The sequence below is a fragment of the Phascolarctos cinereus genome, unplaced genomic scaffold (genome assembly GCF_003287225.1).
Source record: "Phascolarctos cinereus isolate Bilbo 61053 unplaced genomic scaffold, phaCin_HiC Scaffold_726;HRSCAF=1367, whole genome shotgun sequence".
NCBI classification, from domain to species: domain Eukaryota; kingdom Metazoa; phylum Chordata; class Mammalia; order Diprotodontia; family Phascolarctidae; genus Phascolarctos; species Phascolarctos cinereus.
Window position 1 is genome coordinate 212265240 of NW_027556098.1, and position 21042 is coordinate 212286281.

The 21042-nt window shown below is 41.3% G+C and overlaps 1 protein-coding gene across 1 annotated transcript; it reads right to left on the reverse strand.

Annotated features, from left to right (window-relative positions):
• Window positions 1–15866: 15866 nt before the first annotated feature.
• Window positions 15867–18388, reverse strand: HOXD8 (homeobox D8). The gene is given in 3 exon segments (XM_020991025.2): window positions 15867–17367; window positions 17774–18245; window positions 18248–18388. Coding segments are annotated over 3 exon segments (909 nt in total). The 3' UTR covers window positions 15867–17071.
• Window positions 18389–21042: the final 2654 nt, after the last annotated feature.

Genomic DNA, 21042 nt, shown 5'->3' on the forward strand with positions numbered 1-21042 from the left:
CCAAATATTCAGGATGCATGGGAGGCCATATTCATATCAATACCCGGGTCTTTTCAAACAGCACCTTTTCAGAGAAGGCTGTTTAAGTTGAGAGATAGTGCTCCAAATTTGCTATTTGGGAAAAGGACTGTGGGCATTTTTTTACGGTTCTTTCGCTGCATTCGCTGTGAGTATCATCAACTCCTTTATTTAAATCTGTTCTAGCTCTATAATTTTAAAAGAAATAAAGAGGAAAGATAAGACACACCGCATGCTTCCTTAGTTTCCTCCCTGGAAGTTATGTAGCTTTTGATTTGAGGATACACAGAGAGTGGGGATTAGGAATAGAGGAGGTGGGGAGAGAATGGGTTTGAACGAACACATTTGCTGAACAATAGTTCAGGATGGATTTAGTAAGACAGGAAGGTCGTCAAAAGCGTGGGGATTTCTATGATTTGCTTAGATCTGAAAGTGGAGCCTGAGTAATCGACCAAACTGCTGAAACCAGAAAGACTCTGGGTTGGTAAAGTGAGAAGTGGCTAAATAACCCCAAAGAAATCTCTGAGAACTGAACCTCTAAGGGTGGCTATAAAACAATAAAACAGTCTTGGTGTGAAGGCAACAGGGTGTGAGGAGGCAAATGAGAATTTCAAGGATTCTAAGCACAGGAAGTCAAATGTCCCAGCTCACTTGCCACTGAGACCACTGGTCTTAGAACCGATTGGGAGCAAAAACTGGGCACAAGGAGCTCAGAGGGGAAGGGATCCTTGCCTAAGGGGCACAGCCCTGCTCAGGGCACAACTGAGTGACTCAGGAAAGAGGAAACTTCTATTCACTTTTGAGATCCAAGATGTGGCTTTGGTCTGATTGCTCGTCCAAAGGAGAATATTGAATTATCCGCTATGGGAAAAACAAACTCACAGACCACCAGAAGGATCTGGAAAGAAAAGAGAACTGCTCCTTTCTCTCTCCTACCCTCACCACACACACCTCAAAATAGAAGCATGTGTGTGTTTCTATGGACGTTGTGGAAACCTGGGATTTGATTTAGCCCATATAAATATAAACGAGTTGAAGCATACATTTTAAAATCAATCTCTATATAAATGATGAATGTTTTGTGTACATATATATATATACATATATACATATATATATATATATATATATATATATATATATATATATATATATATATATATATACACACACACACACATATGTAATTCTAAAGCAACAACTAACTTCCATCAGCAATTCCCATCAAACTGATGAAAGTTGCTCTGGAAAAAGGCATTTCTTTGTAAAAGATATCATTTCATCTATTTTCCTCCCATTCTACATGCAGTTCTAAACTTTCTTCTTACTTGACTTCCATTAAATAGAAAGCATAGGACTTGTTGGACTGAAAAATCACTAGCATTATCCTCTCCCTCTCCTTATTCTGATAGTTATGTTTTAACATTCTCCTTCTATGCCCATTCTTCTTCATAACCATAGCCAATAGGGTCAGAAATCAGATCATCCCCTAAATCATCCCCTAAAATAGGTTCCTGTATCTCTTGAAACTAGATTTTGTAGTTTTAGAGCCCATCATTACTAAGTTGATATGCCAGATTCAAAATTTAGTGGGGGTCAGAGTTTGGAAGAAAGATCAAATGTAAAAATTCCAACTAACCATTCCCCAAAGGTGTAGCTTGTAACTGCAATTATAAAAAGGTTTTTTTTAAGAATATAGAATTAAAGAATTGGTGGTGTAGAACTTTATTAGGGCCTTCATTATGTTTCCTAGCACAGGGTGGATAGCGTAACAAAAATACTCTCTGTCTACCATGCATATATATGTAAACTAATTGGAGAGAAGAAACATCTTCCATTTTTCTTATGAACATCTAGGAAAAAATGACTAGGGAGAGGGGAGAAGACAAAGGCAACACTATTCCCTCTATCATGAAAAGGGTGAACTTTCAGTTCACTGTGTAAAATGGTGCAGAACTGGTTCAGAAAGTATCATATGTACTGAAAGTTGACCAAAGGTTCACCCCTAGAACTGGGCACTGCAGGTTAGAAGACAGCAGATTGAGGAGAGGAAACTGAATGAAAATCTAGAATAGTCATTTTCCTTTTGAAGTGAGACTTGAATCTTGGTATCTTCATGAGACAAGAGAACTATCCTTCCTGGTTTTGTTCGAACCAAACAATCCAAGAACAATGAGTTGTACTCTTCAGTTGGTTGGCCTGGTTTAGAAATTCATGCTTACTATCAGCAGTATTGTGTAGTAAAAACAGTTGAGGATTTGGATTCAGAGGAACTTTATTCAAATCTCACCTCTACTATTCACCAGTTGTGTGTTTTTGAACAAATCACCTCACCTCCCTGGGTTTCAATTTTTTCATTCATAGAAGGGCACGGGACTATGTGATGTCTAAATTCTAAATCTCACGGTTTGTGCCTTTCCCTAAACCCAACACTTTGAAGTTGATTCACTAATACACCACTTGCTTCCCCAACAAGGAAGATTTAACAGATTACATAGAGGTGGGAACAGGGAGTTGAGTCAGGGTTGATTTATGCAATGACCAAGGAATCAGAAGCATTCTAAATACAGTTTATTCTAATCAGCACCTTATTTGCTCCCTAGCCCTTTTGGTCCCACAAACTAAGAATCCAAGGACTTTACAGCTATGTATAAAGTGGAATCATCAGAAGTGGTGTTGAGCTCCTTCTAAGGGAACTCTGAAAAAGGGAAATAGGTAAACATAGGGGTTTCATGGTAAAACACTTATGTGAAGATGTGTTCTACGTTCTGAAAAAAAAGAGGCAAGGTATGGATTTTACTTGGGGATGGATTGTGTAGTGATGAAAAGGTTGTCTGACAAAAAAAAAAGGTAGTAAATCCCAGGGTTGAAAGAAATCCTACTCCAGATTCCTGGCAAATATTGAGAATGTTCCTGGGGAATTGATATTTCCCTGAGAGGGGAAATCTAGTTCTACTGATGGTGTAGACTTTGGGTTTAGCTATCTAGAGTTACAAAATATTGGGTCTTTTAGGAGGAAAGACACCAAGAGGAAATGAATGTGTACTGTGAGACGAAGCATTTTAGGAGGATGGAACCACGAAGAGAATATTAGATGGCTAAGCCAAAGGACTGGCAAATATTTTTGCAGTTGGAATAAAAGAACAGTTAAGGAAAGTCCTCTGACTTTACCAGCAAAACCCAGTTTAAGACAGAGAAATGGAAGAAATAGAGAGGGATGTTGGAAAAGGGACATACTGATTTTTATTGCAAGACATGACAGTAAAAAGGAATTAGATTCTCAGCAGAAAGCACCTAGAAAAGTTCAAGGGAAGACAACCCTATGAAGAAACAAAAGGAAAGCCACATTGGAAAAGAAGTGACTTCCATGGGAGAAGAGATTCCCTCTATAGGGAGAGGACCATAGGGGACAGGAATGGGAGGGGGGGGCACTGTGCAGAAGGTGGAAATGGAAGTCATAGGGCCTGGAGCCTGAGATTCAATGTGATCCCTTCCTCTAGTCTACTGGCATTTGCTTTTGAACTAAAAGAAGATTCTAGAGAGAAGAAAGAGAAGGTCATTTCAAAGGTCATTTTCCTCTCCTAAATCATCTTTCCTTATCCTTTCTAGTCCTCATTCTTCATTCCTAAGCTACATTGGGAACTGTGTTCCTAAAACTTGAGAACATTGAGGAGAGAATATTTGCCCACACTTTTTAGCACTGCATCAGAGAGGCTATGTCAAGCTAGGTTCTGTCTGGGAGGAGGAAGAGGAGGCACACTGACAAGGTTGACTTGGGGTCAAATGCTTTGAGGTGGTGAATGTAGGTTTCTATGCTTTCTGGGGTATAGAGCTTTAATTAACTTTTCCCCTTTCCCACCTAAAACATAAGAACTATCACAAATGAGGAGCCAGGATTGGGATTTTTTTTTCAATCAAGCCAACATCAAATGTTTATTAAGGGCCTGGGTTAACTGTTGGGGATCCAAATACAAAAAAAAAAAAAAAGAAGAAGAAGAAGAAGCAATTCCTATTTGCAAGGAATCCACAATCTCTAAAAGCAGAGACAACAAGTACATATACATGAATATACAGTAACTATTAAGAGAGTAAGTACAAATATATAAGAAGTAGCTAAATACAAATTAGCTGGAGGACTGAGATTCTTAATGTGAATAGTTAGAGCATTAACCCAAATCACAATGCAGTGTGTCATCATTGTCTTGGACTAAAAGATCTCTAAGGTTCCCTTCTAGCTCTGAACCTTGTGATTTTTTTATCTTATCTTTACTCTTTCTTTTGGCACGTGGTTTGCCTCAGTTTTGCACCAGAGACTTTCAGGCCTTTCAGATTGGTGAAAGACTAGGTATCATTTACATCCCACTGATGTCAGACTTCTACAACCCACAGAAGGCTTCAACTCATCAAGGACCCCATAAGCTCTGTGGGTCCCTAGGATATGGACAATAGGCTGGGAGAATGTAAAACTAAAAAGAAGGAAGGGAAGGGTGGGATCTATTGCTTTCCCCCTTCACTAGGCCCCAAAAGGCAAGGATGCAGGAACCTGCTTGCTAAGCAGGAAGGAAATGCAATCTCAAAGAGAAAAGTAGGAGCAAAAGACAACTAAAATTGAAACTTATCATGAGTAGGGATTCCTTTTGAAAACTCCTACCTGGAAATGGAGTAAAAGGAGACATAGAGACAGAGAAAATTTATTCTTGTTTTTTGAAATGTTCTTTAGATGTTTTCTTTTTTAAAATACCCTTTTCTTTTTTTTAAAATTACCCTTCATTTCCTACTGTCTCACCTTCTCTAAGAATCCCCTATTATCCAGTACATATAGTCAAGCAAAAGAAATTGACATTATTCCTATCTGAAAATGTATACCTCATCCTATACTTCTAGCCCTCCACCTCTTTCCCCAGAAGTGAAGGCCACCCAGTTTTCTGAAGTCATGATTAGTCACTGCATTGACCAGAATACTGAAGTCTTTCCGAACTGTTTTCCTTTATATTACTGTGGTCATCATGTTAATTGTTCTTCTGACTGTTCACTTAGTTCTGCATCAGTTTTAACAAGTCTTCCTAAATTTCTCTAAATTCTTCATATGCATTATTTCTTACAGCACAATAATATTCCTTTACATTGATATACCACAATTTGTTCAGTCATTCCCCAGTAGTTGGGCACCCACATTGTTTCCAGTGTTTTGCTGCTATTACAAAAAAAATACTACTATAAAGACTGAGGAAATTTGTGCTTCAGAAAGCAGGGCCCTGCAAAATGAGGGGTTTGGATTAAATGCGCTCTAGAGTCCCTTCTGACTCTAACACTCTATAAATTCATAGTTCCATGAAACAGAAACTTTGGAGAAAGACAAACTTCTCAGGAAGATTTAGTAGATATCCCTAAAACAAGATTAATTCTCTCTCTCTCTTTTTTATAGTGCTATAAATGATATCTTCAGAGAAATATGTGATGGGGTGGAGGATGGGCTGGTGATAACAAGAGAGTAAGTGATAGTCTATGGGGGAGAAGAGAAGGGAATAAGCATTTATTAACTACCTACTATGTGCCAGGTGCAGAAGTAAGCTCTCGTTTTATCCTCACAATAACTCAGTGAGGTAAGTGCTATTATTATTCCTATTTTACATTTGAGGAAACTGAGGCAGAGAGTAGTTAAAGCTCATACAGCTAGGAGGTGTCTGAAGCTGGATTTGTACTCAAGTCTTCCTGAGTCCAGGCCCAGCACTCTATCCACTGTGCCACCTAGCTGCCCTAATAGGCATCAAATGTTTTCTGCTGGTCACCATGCAACATTAAGAGATGTAAACAAAGGCCCCTAGCAGGTTGGGTGACTTTCCTATAGAGGATTACAGGAGGTCATGGAAAACAGTCAAACAGGAGAGGTATTGGAATGGATATGTTGTTATTCTACCTCACTAGAAAGAAGACCAACATTGGTGAGATGCATCAAATTATCAAAGCATTTGACTAGTTGAGAGGAAGTCTATAGACAAGGAGGTGGTAGAGTGTAAAGGGAAAGTCTGGCTTGGTATTCAATAGACTTGAGTTCTGCTACTAAGTTTTAGTCATTAAGTAGATGCATGATCCTGGGCAAGTGCCTTCAGTTTTATAAGCCTCAGTTTTTTTCACTGGTAGCTTGACATGGTCTGGACTATATGGTGCCTGAAGGTCTTTTCCAGTTCTAGGACTCTGATTCTGTGACCTAAAGAGATAGAGGCTACACCAGGCCGGGGAGGGGTGGAGGGAGAAAGAAAAGGAAATGGCAGCAGTGCAGGTGAAAAGAATGGAAACATACACATTTTTCTTAGGCTTTAGTCATATACTAAGGACACATACTCATGGTACATATGTGTAATGGGTTTGCTGTCTTGACCCAATTCTACTGAATCCAGTATCTTCCCTTGGAACTTTGTTATAGAATCATAGTTCAAATCAATTCAACAGGCTTTTGTTAATTTGTCAGGCACTATTCTAGGTACTTATAGAGTTAGAACTAAAAGAGACCTTAGAGATTTTCAAATGTAGCCATATTGTTTTACAAAAGAGGAAAGTGAGGCCCAGAGAGGTGTTCCTTGATGATTTCTGAGTTCCATTCCAGCTATGATGCTGTGGCAGAGCTTTTAGGAAACTCTGGGCTGAATAGACTAGGACAAGTTAACAAACCTATCAAGTCTGAGTATCATCAGTATACACTGGCCTAAAGCAGAGACAGGATAGAATCTGGGAAGAAAGGGGAACATATGGTGGGAAAGCATAGACTTCCATTAATGGTTCTGGATGCAATTTAGAGATATCTGAGCCATAGAGTACATATGTAGAGTAAATAAGGGAACTCTTCTAGGGATCTGAAACCCAAGGGAATCCTAGTACAGTATTGGGCACGGTTTTTAAGATGAACAGGGTTCCTATGGGATCTCAGAAACCATGTTAGGTTTGGTTTTAGTATTGTTCTTTTTTTGTATGTGGTCAAGTGGTCACAAGACTAGGAAACTAGCAACAAATGGTGCAGAGTGGGAAAGGAATACAGACACATTTGTGTTTGGATTTTGTTTCTTTTAAGTTTGTAAACTGTCTCCATCCTCCCCTATCAGTTTCGTTGTCTTGATGTTAAGTGTGCGTGGAGTGGATTAAGTGGTTGGGGGCATTGGGGATTGCAGCAGGAAAGCGCGCCCCCTGTAGGAGGGCGTAGGCAAGGCAAAGGCAGATCCTCAGAAATTGCTCCTGGGAGCACATTTTTCACTGCTGTTGTGTAAAATTTCTCTACCTCCATCAGGAAAAGGAGGAAGACATAAAATGAAGATGTCTGTATCCATGCAAATACCCCCAGCTCTCAGTCCAGACCAAAGAGGGATTAAGCCTGTAGCCCAGTCGGTCACTGACTCTAAGCAGCCTCCTCCGGAGGCCTCCAGCAGGCAGCTTGGGCAGAGCCCGGGTACTTGGTGCACTTGCCGCAGCTTCTGTATGGCTCCAGGGAGCTCGCTGGGGGTGAGTCACGTGCCCCTCCCACCACCCACTAGACCGCGCCGCCCCGGCTGCTAACTCAGGGCACTTTGTGCAGAGCTGAAACCGCGTGAGGCTTGTCCTACAGCGCCTTCTCCTGGACAAGAGACCAGACAGCACAAAAAAAAAAAAAAAGGCACCCATATCCAGAAACCATCAAAGAAAGGCCTGTGACTTTCTCTAACTGGGAGATTGCAGCTCGTTTGAACCGAAGATACTACTGTTTTCTGCAGAAAAGCTCCTGGTAAATCAAGCCTCTTCATTCTTACCCGCTATTCCCTCAGATTTCCCATTTACATCTTGACCACAGCAGCCCCACTGTTTCCAAAGACAGTGGGCAGATAGGAAACCCTTCCAGGAGATGTCTACAACTTGTTTGTTTATTTATTTCTATCGATATCAGCTGAGCTGTACCCTCGCCTCCTAAGCTTTGCAACTTGCTACACAGCGGTGGTAAGTGTCGAGAAGATTCGAGATGGTGGGATTGGTCTTAAATTACGTGGTTTGAACTTGGGCCAAGAGAAAACCCATTTTCCCAAACCAGATGAAGCAGACAGAATGAGCCCATAAATATTTGGAGAGTCCAATATATTTTTTTAAACACCTGGAAAGAAGATTGGGTTTCCTTTGGCACCAAGCCTGTTCTGATTTTTTTTTAAGTATAGGTTTGCAATGAGTAGACTAAGAGAAAGGATATTAAAATGATTGAAAGTAACGTGACCAAATCCTAAGAATACCAGTGGGAAAGATTTTTTTCCTGTAAATGGAAGCCTGGAGTTAAGGAAAGATGAATTGCAAATACTCTCCAATAAGTAGAGGGGAAAAGATCAAGTTTAATCTTTCTCCTCAGCCTCTTCTCTTTTCCCCTCCCCCGTTTCCCCCTTCCCCCATCTGTGTTTGACTGGTTAGTCATTTCACTGCGCATGCGCTTATAGCTCTGCGCCCTAGTCTTAGATCTGGTTGTGGTGCAAAGTTCTTGCGCCTACACCGCACCACAACGATGAATGGGGGGAAAAAATACAGGCTTGATGTCATTCACTACAACTGAAATTTAAATCAACCCCAGAAATCCAGGAAACATACATTCCTGTCCCCCCTCCAAAAAAACAAAGAAAATTTAAAAAATAATTATAAACCTCGTCCTTCCCAATTTACGTTTCCATGTAAGGAGGACAGCTGCAGTCTAACTCTAGTCTCTCGTTTATATAAGCGATCTGAAGTCTAGTTGCAGCTGCCTCAGAGCCATTTTTTAGAAAATTAAAGCCATACAACCCTACTGAGGTGAATGCTTCTCTTCCGGATTCCTCCAACCTTTACCAAACATATGTGACTATCTCTTGAGAAGGGCTTTGCACTGGAAAGGGTTTTAAGTTGGATACAAATTGGAATTAGGACCATTATGACGTTTTGCGTTTCCTTTAACTTCCTGTCCTTCCCCCACCCCCTTCAAATTCTGCCTTCCCTGCCGCACTGCAGCAGAGTTGTAAATACCTTTAACAGCTGCCTGCCAACCAAGGGGTGAAATACTGTCTTTGTTCGGATTTTCCCTGCTTCCAGGACTCAGAAAGCAGAACTCATGCAAAATATGCTTATTTGGAAGGAATTCTGGCAAAGAAATAAGCTGAATTTTGGATCCTGTAACTTAGACACGTTTATTTTCTCTTTTTGCCCCCTTTCTACTGTGCTGACAACCCGTGAAACACCCCCACAAAGAGCTAAAGCACAAATTCATTCCGTTTACATGGGCTATATATAGATAGAAATTTTGGCCAAGCACGAAGGGAGTTTCTTACAAAGCAAGCATTTGCTTTCAGCTTCCAGACATTTTTGGTTTCGTTTCCTTTTGCATTGGTTGATAGACCAAGAGCTAAGTGGTTCTTTTGGCTGCAGCAAAGGTATTAAATGTGTTTCTGATTGACTTAAGAGCCTCCATCCAAACACGTTTTAGAAATTATTCATTTCCCTAAATGCAATTGGTCTCTTACTTCAACTAAGCGGTTGAAAATGTATTGTGGCACTTGAAATTATCTCTAGGTCCACCATGTCTGAATCCATGACATCATCCTCAGCTGTGTGAAACCATATGCCTCCATCACTGATTCCTCTATGGATACACATCTATAGAGGAGTTCGGTGATAATGAATAACGGAAACTAGTACAATATGTAGTGGACTTAGACATAGCTATGAAATATTCCTCTATAGACCTTTCTGGTCTTGTTATATAACTTACTAAAGGTGGAAGAGTGGAAATGGGGAAGGGGAGAGAGCGTGAAATGACATAGTTCAGTACTTCTTTATAACCAAAGGATTATGTTATTAAAATCAAAGAAAAATATTAGTGTCTGCGTTTCTCTCAGAATAAGAACTGCTTATAAAGTAGGTCAGGAAACAAATTATTTCCTGAGATGTCTGAACGATGACAGTCATTTCTCCTCAGCTACCTCACCAACAAATTGTTAACACCCATTTTGAAATCAGAGTGACTTCGGTGTTCGTTGCTAATAAATACGTTTCTAAAAATATGTTCATTCCTCCAAAGGTTTAAGGGGATAATGTCAATACAGATATTTAGGAAAATTATAGTATTAGAAAGAAAGCATAATATATAGGCTAGTTGAAAATGTCCACTTTTCCGCAACATGTCGATGTAAGGTACATTACGCAATGCAGGGTGTATTTTGCATAATTTCGAATCTTTTGTTGTCCTTGCATTACAAGGTTACCATATAAGTGCTTGAAAATTGAATCCTAAAATCTTTTTAAAAACCACCTTAGTACTTTTGGCAGTAAGGATTTGGGAAGTAATGGGAAGATAGCATAAGTAGGGAAGGCTGCAACATTTTGTTCAATGTTCAATAACTCTAAAACAGGTTGAGTTTTTTAATCTTATAAACGGTGTTTGCTCTTAGACAAGATTGACAATGTGTATAGAAAGCAAAAAATCTACTCTGCTATACACTGAAACATAAGAGTCCCTTAATCATAAAGATGCTTAGCATTTTAAAAATATCTATTGGACCTCATGCGAGTCCTAAACCATATTTTCATGATTAGAAGAAAATGAAAACTTCGTAGGTTGAGTTTGTAGAATAAATATAAGGCTGCATTACAAAATATCAGGGAGGAACCTTTGAGTATTATCAGGAAATAAGGAGACAATACCATTTTCGGCCCATCTGAGAGCCACTGTGTAAATAAATGCAAAATCATTGAAGTCCGATAGCATCTTTCACTAAAACAGTTTCCAAAACGTTACAGTGACATCGAGCTTTGCAAAATGTTAATGACACTAACACACACACCAATCTAACCCTGAATCTAAGATAAAACACCTGTTAACCTTTCCGGTTTGGGGCTGACTTCTCAGAATCACGGACAAATCACAAAAACATCTTACAATCATTCAATGCGTCGAAAGGGCTTTATTATACCAAAATCAAGCTTTAGACTTACAAGAAAATCTCAGCACCCCCTCTTCTAACGCGCGCCAGCCAAGGGTGGGGGTATCCATTCTGCAGCACCTTCACTCTCAGTATGCGCAGCGCCCACGGGCACTCTAACACCTTGGACCACTGCTCTACAGGCCAGACTCAGTACCCTGCCTTTCTACTCCACCCAGGGAAAGGAAGTAATCTCGGGGACAGGTGGTGGGGACTAGGGTCTTTTTGGCCGAGGTGAAAGGGGGCGGGGAACTGTCAATCAGGTTTCGGAAACTCTATGTCCGGGAGCTAAGGACAAATCCGTAGGCAGGCGAATCCAACCTAAAAGCCACTTTTATGACTTTTCTCAAGTCATTCAACAGCACCTCCCTAGCCGGGAAGCGCCGCAGTGGGGCGCCAGGATTAAGGGGGGTGGGGGTAGTCAGGGAGTGGGGCAGGGGATGAAATAAAAATTAAAAAGAAAGAATAAAAGCAACTCTTACCCGATTGTTGGAGAGGAGGAGGCGGAGAAACACCTCGGCGGCTGCTGTAATCCATTAGGCATCGGGATGAAGACAATCCCAGCAACCGAAACCAAATAATATTTTTTTTTTTTTTAAGAATAAAAAGAATGAAGGAAGTAAAAATAGGCGAGGAGCAAACAGGTAGGGTCCGGAGTGGACTAAAAGCGCTGGACTGCGGAGCAACCTCGCTATGGGCGCCCGGCTGGCTGGTTAGCTGCTAGTCACCGGGTGGCGAGATACTCCGCAGTGAGTCTTCTAAGAGCTTGGAGTCAGCAAGAGGCAGCCAGCCGCTGGGAGCGGGAGGGATTTAATGGTGCTGGCCGCCCCGAAATCGGCACACACGCATCCCAGCGACTGGAATACACCTCTGAGGAGACAAAGGTTAGAAAAAGAGGGGGTGAGGCTCTTGGAAGGCAGAATGCAGGGGGAAATTCGCCAGGGAAATCAGGAAAAAGGCCATGAAGGCAAGCGGAGCCTGCACATGACCAGCCGCAGCCAATGACGACCGCAAATAGGTCATAAAAAGGTCTATTACCAAGTTGTAAATTTTCTTCAAACAAAAAGGAATTTACTGCAATTCCTTGCGGATTTTGCACATACAGCTCACAAGCGCCATGTTCTCTCTCTCTCTCTCTCTCTCTCTCTCTCTCTCTCTCTCTCTCTCTCTCTCTCTCTCTCTCTCTCTCTCTCTCTCCCCACCTTTCACTCTATCTTCTCCTCCTCCTTCCCCCTTCCCTTCCCTTCTCTTCTCTTCACCCCTCCCTTAGTATGAATTTTTTTTTTGTTTGGCCCAACATTTCTGACCAGTTGGATAATGTGTCACAGCTTCAATGAGAGATTTGAGCCCGTTCAATCTAGATGCTGAGAGGAAATTAAATTCATGCCATCCCATTTTCCCCCTCCCTCTCTCTGCCTAAGCTCCTTCTTTCCTCCCCCAACCCCAAGGAAGCCACTTGAAAGACTGTGGAGTAGTTTGCTCTCACTGCCCTCAACTAAAAGCAATGACACCCCCCACATTAGGTTCTCATCCAAACCATAGCTCTGTAGAGAATGAAAACCTCCCAACACCTTGTTTTAAATTGGGGTATAAGATCATCCCTAGGGAAGTTAATATTGTGGCCAAAGGGTAGGAATTTTTTTTTCTTGTCGAACTCTAAAAGATATTGATTTAAGCACTCACTACGGAAATCTGCTTCTGTGTTTATCTCAGGAAACATGTCAGCCTAAGCGACTTAATATTTAAGGATGGACAGGTATCTCCGACTCTTTAATTTTTTTTTTTTGTTTCTGTGTGTGCGTGTTATCTCTTTGCTGAGGAAAGGCCTCATGCCTACTTAATTATAGTCAAATAACTCTATCTCCTCCGCTCCCATTTTTTAAAAATCAACAACAGCAACAACAACAACAACAGCCGTAACACCGAAATGAGAAAAAAATATGAGAGAAGCCTGTTTCTCCTTTTAAAGAGAATTACCATCAGTTCTTTAAACATCAACCCCAAATTGATTCCTTCCACCTTAATTGCAAGAGGCATAAATCCTTCTGATTCTTAATAGAAAACATATACAGATACCCATATCTAAGAATATATATGTATATGTACATGTGTGCATAAAACTAATGTAGGAGAAACTGAGCCTAGATTTCATGATGCAGTCCTCCAATCATTAGCAGAAATAACCATCAGTTCCTCAAAATCAGCTCAAAATATTTCACACATAATATGGCCCTTTCCTCCCACTCCCATCCCCAACTCTACTAGTGTGATTTCTCTTGGGTTATTTTTATGGAGTTTATAGAAAGTGCCATGCTAGATATGTCTTTGATGTGCACACAGCCACCATTTATATATGCATACCCAATAAGCTTAAATGTCTTAATCTATGCAATTTAAATATACATTTATACAAAGATCCTCCTCTATAATGTGTCTATTTTCCCTGTCTGCAACTGGGTTGACCTTGTATTACATAGATGTAAAGCCTTTGTTTCCATCAGACATGAAATCTTCAGCTCTTAAAAAAAAAAGTACCAACTAACAACCTTATATATTGGCTTGAGGGACTTGAGGAGGGAGTAATTACAGTTGCATCCATTAATTTATTAAATAACCTTTTCCCTGTCTCCTTTCTACATACCCACGGGACTCAATGAACATTCACAGGGTGATGAAAATAGGCACTGGACTCCAACATAAGAACAGAGACCATTTAAAAAAAAATACTTTTGAGCATTCAAACAAGTGGAAAGGGTTCTTAAGAAGGCTTTGAACTCTCTGACAGTGGACTGTATATGCTGAAACTAAGAACCAAAGTATGATCATTTACAAAATTTTCTGTGAAATAATCTCAAAGACCAGTTCATCTACTTCCTTTTGTGCTGTTAGGTGTGGTTAGATGTTTTCTATTAAAAGAAGACACATTTCCACCTGTCTCATTTTCAGATTATAGTGGGGGCAATTCCTCTCACCAAAAAGGTCTCCACAATTGCACATTTATTTCTGGGAAGTGTTAAGTAACATCCTGGATTGCATGAGGGCTTACAAAGTGGCTGTTGCTGAATTTGCTTTTCAATCAACGATCTTTAAGTTTCCCATCTGCCTTTGTGCCCTTATGTTCACCCTGAAGTCCTAAATGGTACTGAATCTAAAGCATTTAAAAATATGGTTTTAATATTATAGTATATGATTAAAGAAATAAAATATTACTATATAAAACTCTCATAAGAAACTACTGTATCTGAATGCTACTAAGTACTGCTTGGTAGGCTAGGAATTCTCTGAAGGTTTATGCAAATTTCTGCAGCAAAATGTTTGCTTGGTAGCTTGCCGCAGTGCTCTGATGTTTACAGATTCTAACCAATTAGAAGTGCTTCTTGAATGCCTGTCATTTTGAGTCTCTCTGAAAGAAATACCACTGTAGGTGGATGTCCAAGGGCAACCTTCTGCATTGAGAAAGAACGTGATATGTATATGAATGTACACACAGGCAGAGTGCGTGATTTCTCTCAATCTCTTTGTGTACATAGGTGCAATCTCTCTTCCTGTATATTTATGTAATTACCTGCCTTGTATCTATCAAATGTATCTGTATGTATATATTCACATATGGAAATATATATATCTATATATACATATATATATATATGTTATATATATATATATTCCAATATTTCCCCAAAGTAGCTCACTAACTAGATTTTTATACGTGAGGTCAAAATGGACTTTTTTTTTATATATAGGAGAGGGAAGGTGAGGAGGATTGAAAAGGCAGTATTTAGCATGGCAGATTAGATTCAGTACCTAGATTGCTAGAAAATTGGTGTATTTTGACCTTTCCTTCCCACTTCAGTGAATCCCTCCTATTCAACTTTGTATGTTTTTAGAGCATGCATTAATTACTGAACTTGTTCATTCAAACATTTCCATTCGACAAATGGTTCTCTTTTAATATGGGTTCCTGTTTTAAGTCAGTTGCTGGCCTAAATCAGATCTTTTTTAGGTTGTATCTCTTTGGGAGAATCATTAAATACAACAACCTAATGTTCTTCATGATGTGAAGAAAAATCCCCTAAATACTGGGCTAGTGGGGTCTGGATAACAGAAAACTATGAAAAATTCTCATCTGTGAAAATTCATTAGAAAGCTTTTTCTGTTCAAGGAACATTTTCATCATATCGAACAAAATCTGGCACAGTTAAGAGAAAAAATGCTCATAAATCCATCATACATTTATGCAGCTGTCTCTTTTCGTGCAAATGTTCCTTAAGCCAGGGTTGACCATGACTTAAACTTGTCTTCTCCTGGGCTTATGTCAATGAGCCCCACAGTCTCTTTTTCCTATTAGGATACTTATGTCCTCTTGTTCATCTGCTGTCAACGTAAGCATTTCCCTGTGGGTAACCTAGATTTCCCAAATTCGAAGATTATACTTAAGTCCAAAGCAATGGAAATTAATCACAGGGGAAATTTTTAAATGATGAAAATAAACTGTGGCTTATTCAAAAAGTAAATATAGGAATGCTACACGACTGTCCTTTTTGTGTGAGTGGTAGTTTCACTTATTTTAGACAGACATTCAGTATGTTGTAATAATGCATGTTGTAGTTCCTGTATCGGTCTTGGAAAACCAGGAACCCAGGACGCTTTTAGGTATGACTCAGGCAGCTCATAATGTATTGTTTGAGTAATTTCAAGCCTTTCATGGAATCTTAGAAAAATTACTTACAGAGAGAAGAACTGGGGGCACCAGACAACATCATTTTGAAAGCTTCCTTGTATTTTTTTTTCGGGGTCGTGTGTGCGAAAATAAAATGGATGACCAAAATTAATTTTGCTTTCAGCTGAAGCGTTGTGGCTTATGGGAAAGTCTTTGCGGCATTACAGACACAGGCTCACTGAAGGAGATCCTTCCTCTTTTATTTTGTTTTTATTGAAGGGATAGATATGTTCTATTAGCGGCTGTTACACAAGCATTTTAGATGTTTGCTCACAGTGTTCATTTCAAATAGGTGGAGCCATTGTTTTCATGGATGAAACATGAAGACGTACCAGCCAACATAAGTGGAGACGTAGTTTTTAGTTGGCTCAACATGATTTCATGAACAGAGTGCAGGTAATACAAATAAATATGGCACCTACTCTATAAACAAAGAAAAATCATGGAGTTGGTACAAATAAGTGACTTAAGGAAATTACAACAGTGGTTCAAACTGAAAGTAGGAGGAAAGTTGAGAAATAAGCAGTATTTGACCGAGCAACTGGCCCGGCATGAATAGTGATCAAGAATGATATCATTTGCTTTTCAAGTATTCATTCATTAGATGATTTAGTTGCCATAATTTGCATGGACTTTAACAAAAGATTAATTGTCAATTTTGACATTGTAGTAAAACTTTAGTCACTGGTACAGTTTCCATAAACTTAAGTGCTTTTCCAAGTCCCAAGACCATATATAGAGTGCCCTTTTGCAACTATATTGTGCTTTTAAGATATTTGGCCCAAACTTTTCCCCGAGATATTACATATATAAAAATGCCAAAAAAGAATCTTTAAGAGTAAACAAAAGGCACCAAAGCCATTCATTACAAAAGCAGTAAGGGAAAAAAACATAAATAAAACATTTTACATTTATTTTAATCAAATAATATAAAGTAAATATTCTGCTGACATAATTTCTTCAAAAAAAACTAATAGATTTCTTTTAATTTACTCACCACAAGAAAAAAAGTTTTAAAATGTTCAAGTGCACTTGTTTCGATTAATAAAGCATTTTAGGTTCAACTACTCATGCTTATCATTAGGAAGTTTATGTTGTTGAGGCAATCATCAACTTAGATATTAAAAATTACAATTTAAAAATATTGCTATAAAGGCGGTATCAAATTTCCACAAAAAAAAAACCCAGCTGAATTATTTCTATGCTCTGCCTGAATTTTTTTTTAACCCAAACACCTCTCAAGCACAGAAACATCAAGAGCAGTGACATTATGGTAGCTTGAAATACAGGTAGAATCCTTTACAATAAAGAAAACAGGTGGCATTCACCAGCATATGTTGATCATTATTTTTAATAGTCTACGGTAAAATTTTAAAGGCATAAGTTAATTTGTCTGGCCCCCAGCTCTGTCCTCTTCCAGATCATGTGCTTCTTTTTTTGTTTCCCCTTCCTTTCCCTCCTGCCTGGATACGGGAAATTTGTCCTTGTTGTTCTCTTTTTTCCATTTCATTCTCCTGTTCTGAAACCATATCTTTACCTGCCTCTCGGTGAGTCCTAGAGCGTGGGAAACCTCAATCCTTCTCTTCCTGGTCAGATAAGGGTTAAAAAGGAATTCCTTTTCCAGCTCTAGCGTTTGGAAACGACTGTACGTTTGTCTTCCTCTCCTCCTACCAGGAGCTGCTGATTAAAACAAACAAAAAAGGAAAAAAAACAGTTTTTAAAAGCACAGAGTTTGTTGGTGCCTCTGCATGTTGGTTGAGATTTATCTTATGCATGAGGGAAACACCTATATTGCTATGTTCTAGATCTGTAATAAATAGGTGTGTGTGCGTGTGTGTGTGTGTGTGTGTGTATGAAGGGTGAGAAAGTATACACAAGTTATTCTGGCAACTGTATCCTTACACTATTCTATTTTTAATATATATGTGCATATAGACACTGTATTACTTTATAACCAGAAGCCATTGAGGTTACGGCAAGAAAAAAGCCAAGGAGGGGGAAAGGAGTTTAAAGCTAAAACGTGATACGGAAACAAATTTTTCCTCTCTTTCTCTCATACTTTCTCTTTTTTAAACTGCATCCCAACCTTGTGGTCTCATCCAGGGAAACATTTGAGAAGGAGACGAGCTCTGATTTAAGTGGTCTGGGTCCTCGCCAATATTACCACTGGACGATTTACAGTCAGGATATTGTACCAGCTCGGCCTCTTGCTGGGTCGTAAAAATCGGCTGTCTCTGTAAGTTATCGTATCCGTAAAACTTAGCGGGCTCCCCGTGACAGGCAATCCCACTGCAGGGGGGAGGCGGCGGCGGAGGAGGAGGCGGAGGAGGAGGATGCGGAGGAGGAGGGGGGGCCGGCTGGTAGGCAGAGGCCGGACTCCCCCCGGCAGGGTGGTAATAGTCTGGGCCCCCGCCGCCGCCGCCCCCTCCGCTAGCGGGTCCCGGGTGAGGCTGCTGCTGCGGCTGCTGCGGATGCTGCTGCGGCTGGTGGTGGTGGTGGTGATGGTGGTGATGCTGGAAGCCGGCGGCGCTGTTACTATACAGCTGCAGGGCGGCGGCGGCGCGGCGGCGGCGGCGGCGGCGTGGCGGCCGCTGACATCGGGTGCAAAGTGACAGTCGTAGTAAGTGGGATTGATGGCCTCGCCCGCCGCCGCCGCCGCCTTGTACTTGGAGTACAGCGGGTTCACAAAGTAGGAGCTCATCGGAGCGAGCGGCGCGCGCTGAGGCTGGGGCTGGGGCTGGGGCGGCGGCGACGAAGGCGCGAGAGGGCGGCCCCGAGCAGGGAGGGGAGAGCGCGCAGGAGGAAGCGCGAGGGAGCGACCGAGTGCCTCTTATGCTGCTGCCGCCGCCGCCGCTACGTCGCTGCCACCTCCGAGGGCCGGGGAGCCGGAGGGCCCTAAGCCTGGGCGCTCATGACCCCGCCGCTGCGCGCCGCTGTGGCCTTCGCGCTCGCTCTCTAGGTCTGGGACCCCAGTGCGCCGCCCGGCTGCGCCCAGCCCCCGCGCGCCCTCCTGGCTCTGCTCCGCGCGCCACTCGCTCTGCCTCTCCGCGCGCGCCGCGGCCGGGGCTGCAATATAATCGGCGGCGCCCCGGGTGACCTGCCCCGCTGCCTCCACTGTTTCCTATTAGGCACAAGGCGGCCCTGAGCGTACCAGGGGGAAAAAAAAGTGCACCTAAGCACAGGGGGGAATCTTTGGCTTCAGTTTACATTTACCGCACCGGAGGAAAAAGAAAAAAAAAGAAAAAACTTTCACCGCCACCCCTCATCTCCTCCCTCACATAACCCCCCCGCTCTCCCCTCCCACAACCCCCGCTGCCGCCGCCGCGGCTGCCGCTTCAGTGCGCTCTGGCAAGGCATTTTTACACAACGCCACTGAGCGGAGAGGCAGAGAGATGGGGGCCGAGATAATAATCGCGGAGTAATCCAGAGTTTTCGAGTGAAGGCCACTGAAGCTCAACGGGACAGCTCACTCCCTTACGACGGGATACCTCCGCTGGCCTTAAAGGAGGCCCATAAAGCAGCACTGCCAAGGGCTTATTGTCCCTCCCTGATGGGACGGGAATGGCAAGTCCCAGAGGCAGGAGAAGGGGGAAAGGCAGAGCCTTACACTTGGGAGAGGCGAGTAGGTCACTCCCAGAGGGCACAAAGTAAACTGTCCCCTGAACTCTCGGAACACGCCATCGAGAGCCCTCTGTTTATTTTGTACTGCTATAAATGTACACAAAATAACCCGGCACATAGGCCAGAAACTAATATGTATCCGAGGGAAGGAGCTCATTGTATCCTGTGGACAAGAGTTTCTGCCTGGAAATTTAAAAGTAGTTTCATTAAAATGCACACAAGCAGTCTAAAATCCTGGGTGTTATCAAAGCGAATCAAAACTATTTTCCAGCCCAGCAGGTCGTTTGGAAATGAGATGTACATTTACCCTTGACGCATTGCATGCATGGCTGAAGCTCTCAGGTTAATTGATATTTAATGGAAATCATGCCTATGAATATACTTTCTATCATTTCACCCGTGGTGGACGTCATTCTCCAGGCAAGGGGGTGAGGCGGGGAGGACAGAAAAATGTGTGGGTGAGAAATTAGCATTGCTTGAGGATGGAATAGAAAATAAGAAAGAAATGTTCTGAGAAGAGGAAAAGAACTCACATTCCAGCTTGTTGGTAATTCTCCAGGTACCGGACACGCTGCTCTCAATCGACTCAAGTGCAGAGCTCTAGCATGGCTAGGCTTTGTTTCAGGCTGGGTGGGGTGCCTAAAGCCTTCCCCAAGTCCCCTCCATATGAAACAGAACTGTGATAAAGTTCTGGAAACAAAAGGGATTAGGGTCCTGTGTTCAGGATACCACTAATTCCAATCTGCTCCAAGGGGTCTTTCATTTATCTAAAATTTTAGTTCTTCGAAGTCTTTGATGTGCCGCATATAAAGGCATAAGTATGTGGATTTCTTTGTTAGAAAGAGAGAAAGAAAGAAAGAAAGAAAGAAAGAAAGAAAGAAAGAAAGAAAGAGAGAGAGAGAGAGAGAGAGAGAGAGAGAGAAGAGAAAGAAAGAAAGAAAGAAAGAAAGAAAGAAAGAAAGAAAGAAAGAAAGAAAGAAAGAAAGAAGAGAAAGAAAGAAAAGGAAGGAGGAAGAAAACAAAGAAGGAAGGAAAGAAAGAAAAGGGGGCAGAAAGACGCCTGGGCTGTGATCTAGGCTGTAAGGAGAAGCAGTTTGGGCCATGTGGCGAAGTCTGGTGTGAATCCGCAAAAATATTTATGATTCCAGAAAACATAATCCAAAGCTGATTCGCATTACAGTCAACCTCCTTCTCCACCCACCTCTCTCTCTCTTCTTTTTCTCTCTTCCCCTTTTTAAAATGTCCAATAAATATAATGGGTGTTCCCCCTCCCCCCACCCCCCGGTTTGTCTAGTTTACCAAGCAAATTTTTTTCTGCCGTATAAATTTATGTTACAAGCGCTTCAAGCTGACCGGCCTTTTGAACAGAAATCCAAGACTCACAAAACCCACCACGGAAGTTTCCAGTTTACCCTAAAATGCATTCAGGAATTGTTGCAAACTAAAGAAGAAATGTGGTTTTAAAACAGGAGACGATCCCAAATTGACTTAAGGGAAATTATTTCCAACTATATCGATACTCCTTTTGTGTTGGTCCACACCGCTAGCATGGTCTTAAAGTAATTCCTGGAATATTTGATTCTATACTTTGCAAATAGAAAAAAAAACATGTTCAAGTTTATAGAAAAAGCTTCACTTAGATTGTTCTAATTATGTAGTTCGAAGTTTTTATCTAGATTGATGCTGTATGAATGTACAAGTTGTAAATAAATTTTATGGATTTTTTTAGTATTC